Source organism: Mycetomoellerius zeteki, unplaced genomic scaffold (genome assembly GCF_001594055.1).
Source record: "Mycetomoellerius zeteki isolate Tzet28-1 unplaced genomic scaffold, Tzet1.0 scaffold171, whole genome shotgun sequence".
Taxonomy (NCBI): domain Eukaryota; kingdom Metazoa; phylum Arthropoda; class Insecta; order Hymenoptera; family Formicidae; genus Mycetomoellerius; species Mycetomoellerius zeteki.
Window position 1 is genome coordinate 114,912 of NW_017256664.1, and position 4,690 is coordinate 119,601.

At 34.9% G+C, this 4,690-nt stretch overlaps 2 protein-coding genes across 3 annotated transcripts in view; both read left to right on the forward strand.

Moving 5' to 3' along the window:
• dtn (transmembrane protein 132C dtn) overlaps window positions 1–4,690 on the forward strand; it is a 140,123-nt gene that overhangs the window by 98,068 nt on the left and 37,365 nt on the right. The gene's annotated exons all lie outside the window — the stretch shown is intronic.
• On the forward strand, window positions 588–3,682 carry Pla2 (phospholipase A2). Its single transcript, XM_018445951.1, has 4 exons — window positions 588–729; window positions 1,193–1,352; window positions 2,878–3,030; window positions 3,454–3,682. Exons 1-4 carry the CDS (start codon window positions 588–590, stop codon window positions 3,611–3,613), a joined length of 615 nt encoding a protein of 204 aa, XP_018301453.1. The 3' UTR covers window positions 3,614–3,682.

Sequence of the window (4,690 nt, forward strand, 5' to 3'; positions counted from 1 at the left end):
CGCGGCCTAAATGCACGGTGTAAACGTAGCTAATAACTGGTGGACATGTACCTATGTGTCTGAACATTTATATAATACTTTATTTATTTAAGTTAATAATGGTCTCAAATATGCTTTTTAAAACGTAATATTATAATTTAATTGTAATTTTTAAATGCAATTAAATTATAATATAGTAATAAAAAAAGCATTTGAGATTAATAATAATAAATTTTGTGTAAGTGTCCAGATACATAGGTATTGTACATGTCCGGACACTGATACGTTTACCTTAACTGTATTAAAGATTATCGCGCAAACTTCGCCTTTTATGTGGCATTCTTTTTTTTGGACATGTCAAAGGAAACCTTGATAATTTTCTCTTTAGAACTTGGCTTTGTTATCTTGAAGCAGATTAATTCCATCGCAGGAAATGCAAATGTCCATGGCACAACGCAATAGTCGCCTGTTTCGTACGCCAAGCGTAACCCGAGCGATTAGATGGCTTAAAAATGAAATGGAGCGCAAGGACGAAGGTTCTCGTTATACAGTATAAAAGGGAATCGTTTTTTCTACCTTCGTTAGAATAACAGTAGGATTTCGTCGCGATGACTTCGACTATTGTGCTGTTTTTCGTGCTTTTATTACTATCCCAGAATATCCGCGGATGGCATATCGCGTTTCCGAACAACAGTGAGATTGTCAGCAATGAACTTCGCGAAACATTTCAACCGGCTTTTATATTTCCAGGTAGGATTTATTCAAAGAGATATGGTTTTGTCAATGCAATCATACACGGAGAGAACTTTTTCTTAGAGTTTACCTTAAAAATATGATAGTCGTGGGACAACATTGTATTTCGAAGAATTTTAATGTAAATCTCTCTCATTCATTGATAAAACTACAATAAAGTATAAAATAAGTTTGATTAATTTTACTCAAGTGCATGGTAAAAATTTTTTTAATATTGTATTGTACCACAACTATCATATTTTCAGGGTTTTAAAAGAAAATTTTCTCCGTGTATGTACAATTCTATTTAACAAAGAAGTATGTGATATATCAGAAGTAAACATTCGTACAATATACGATTAGGACAAGATAATTCATTTCGTTCGTATTTGATAGAATATGTTTAAAAACTGTATTAAAATGACTCTTTTTTTATTCATGAAACTTTTTGAGAACTGTCATTTGTTTGAATTTTTATCAGGGACAAAATGGTGCGGCAGTGGTGATATAGCGGATGGCCCGGACGATTTGGGAGTATTTGCGATGACTGATGCATGTTGTCGTGAACATGATAATTGCAAAGATATAATCGAACCAATAGAGACTAAGCACGGCTTGATTAATTCTGCTTTTTACACGAGGTGAATTTGTTCTTTGGAACAATATTTTTTACGTCAATTTTTTTTAATATAATAAGATAATAAATTAAAGATAATAATAAGATAATAAATTAAAGATAATAATAAGATAATAATAAGATAATAAATTAAAAAACTGAAATATTACTTGAATTTTGTTGAAAAATTCTTATATTCTTAATTTTTCTTGCAAAATGCATCAGGAAATGAAAAAGTCAAAGATCATCGATCCTTCATATCTTCGAATCTTTGGTATCTATACTTAGTATATGGATATTTTTATGTATAGATATCGTGTGTGCAATGTATGCTATTATTTTTATGAAAGCATATTTATTTTATTAAAGATATAATCGGATAGTAAAACATACTGTTTACTAGCGTGTGTTGCACTATATCAATGTATAAGAATATGTATGTTTCTTTTTTTTAGCATACACATAATCTATTATAGTTATTTTGTATTGCATGAACGCGTATCATGTTATTTGTATCGATAACCACTGGAAACATAGTTGAACATTTAAATGCAATATACATAGTACATAGACTTTTTACATTGTTGAATACGAAGTATCTAAAAAATGAAAAAAAAATTTTGTTTTCTTAATGAGAGACACGAGTATTTTTTGTCTCTGCGCATCATTATGTGTCGCAGTGATATCATTTTATCATGCGGAAAGATTTAACAGCAATTGTAGAAGAAAGTCAATGGACTAGTCCGCAGTAGTGAGTCTGTGTTGTACAATTTCACGCAACTAGAACAATTATCAAGTTTCGTGCGTGTCTTGCTATAGTTGCGGCTGACGTTTGACGTTGATATACGACGTTGCGCATTATTACAAACTTGGTATATTAATTACGTAGGCAATTTTTTACGATATGCGATAGGATGGAAAAAGCGTTTTTAAAAGCTTGTCTTATAATATATTAAAAACTATATATTATTACTGGGTCAGTAATTTGAAGCTATTGCAAAGATATCCAATATTCACGTTAACTGGAATGTCAGTATAGAATATAATTTTATGAAAAACATTAAAATATTAAATAATCCTTTTGCGGAAAAATATAACGTAATATTGATTGTTTATTAATCCTAATAAAAAGAAAAAAAAACAGTCGTAGATATATATGAAAAAATATACGCCAAAAGAATGTTGTCCAAAAAAACGACAAAAAATCAATCTGATTTTAGTGATTGTTGATTTCTATTAGCGTTTTAAGACGCAAAATAAAGCAAAAGCCATAGAACAAAAGTAGACTAAGCTCGTAATTTGTAATAGACACTTTACTTTAGACACACGGCTAAGTGTTTAAGTAGACTTTTTCCTTAGTTCATTCTTATTTTAAATCCCACGATTATCTATTACGATCTTATTCTTATTTTTCAAAGCACTTTTTATAAACATTACCATTCTCCGTGTTCTTACAATCCTATAATATAAGTAAGCTTAAATTGAAATGAAGCGAGGTCACTTTTTGTTGCAAGTAATCTGATAAAAGATCGTGAAATGTGCAAAATCAGGCTACACTGTTCGTGCGACGAGAGGTTCTACGATTGTCTCCACAGCTCGGAGGAACTCGTTAGCGCAAAGGTTGGCTTCCTCTACTTCAGCGTGTTAGACACGAAGTGCTTCCGCGAAGACTATCCCATCGTTGGCTGCAAACGCCATTCACTGTGAGTCGTAAGCGTATTAGAGCTTCGCGAATAGCGAGTCGATACTCGATTTTCAAATAGGTCAGATATTTGCGAGAGATTCATCGATTTTCTCACGATTCTATTTAATACGCATATACGGATCGTGTTCAGTCAATTTTATTGTTTCCTGATCATATTACGATATATGTTACATCGGGAATTATATCCGTATAAATACATTTTTCGCTTGAAATTGGATCCGCGTAATATTCAGTGGCAAAGTATTTATGTTTTCTTTATTTTCAATAACGTTGTGTATATTTCCGATATGACGTATATTATTATTGGAAATATAAGAAAACTTTATATACACATACTGTATAGATTATGACTCGAAAAAGCGGCGTATTATCGGGAGTATTGGAAACTTTTAAGAACGATGTGCTAACGATCTCTTGGCAGCATTCCTAGACGTTGTTTGGAGTACGAGCTGGACGAAAGCCAACCGAAGATGTATCAGTGGTTCGACGTACCCACGTATTTTCAAAACGACCACCGGATGGTGATGGCCGATCGTCATATTCGATCACTCGATTCCGGCACTTCATTCGCAGACCGATAGGAATCTATTTTGTGGAACCGCTGACCACTGGAGGGAACGTCATACGCGTGTAAAGCCATATAAATTCGCAATCGAAGCCTGTCAACGTAGTTAAATAAGCGTCAATAAAACCGCTCTATACGAATGCTTTATTCTTGCTGTCTCTCTCTCCTTTCTTTTTCATCCCGCCTTAAATGCGCGTTAGATTTCCGATACGTTAAACCGGAAAATGCGTATATGCGTGCGCAAGAATGCGGGTCGATTGTAGGATGGATGATCCATAACAGTGGAAATTAAATAAGGGTCATTAAACGTATCAATCAACTGCAAATTGGTAAAAGCGTCTCATTTTCGCGATTGGATACATTAGTTTAATGAATGGCAAAAATATAAAATGTATTGTATACATACTTATGTTCAACTATTTATTAACAAGAAATAACTTTGTCTCTCACATTACTTCATATTTCTGATGATAAATGAACGTTTCAATGATAAATCACAGAAGTTATAACTTGTAACATGCACGCTAAGAAAAAATTAGCACAAAAAACGTATAGTCACAGCAATTAAAATTAGCAAAATAACAATTCTCTGAATTCATTGTAACATTATCTATTTCCGCCGTGCTTCATTTGCTTTACAATGTAGCAATAAGTCCTGTTGAAACCCCACTAAATCATTTCAACGTAATCGCCTGTTATCGGATCTGAAAAAAAAAACAGAAGCTGAAATACAAGCTACGTTAGCACGGAAGAAAACGAGAGGGTTGGTCCACGGGGCGCTGTGAGACGGGAGATAAGCGACGAGGGTCGAATCGGAAGTGGAAGAGGGAGCGGCTCGCTTCTCTCTTCTCGCCTCCTCTTCTCGCTTTTCCGAGGCTTTCCTCCATTTTACGCGAGGGCCGTGCGGGCAGCTGGCGCTTACTCCGGGATTTGCTCGGAAATTTATGTCCGGATGGAGCGCAGCCGCGTCGTCCCTCGCGCGCCGCGCTGCCAGCATCCTCCTACCACCGATTTACAACTTCTCCGCTCACCTGCGCCAACTTTCGGATGCGCGTGAGCGCGCGCCAGCTCTCCAACCCGGCGACTCCATTCT

Excerpts from the sequence above, each read along its gene's own strand:
- Pla2 (XM_018445951.1), top strand. The coding sequence starts at position 588 with ATGACTTCGACTATTGTGCTGTTTTTCGTGCTTTTATTACTATCCCAG. Across the intron at positions 730-1,192 it reads ACCGGCTTTTATATTTCCAG|GGACAAAATGGTGCGGCAGT; the intron begins GTAGGATTTATT and ends AATTTTTATCAG. Across the intron at positions 1,353-2,877 it reads AATTCTGCTTTTTACACGAG|GCTACACTGTTCGTGCGACG; the intron begins GTGAATTTGTTC and ends GTGCAAAATCAG.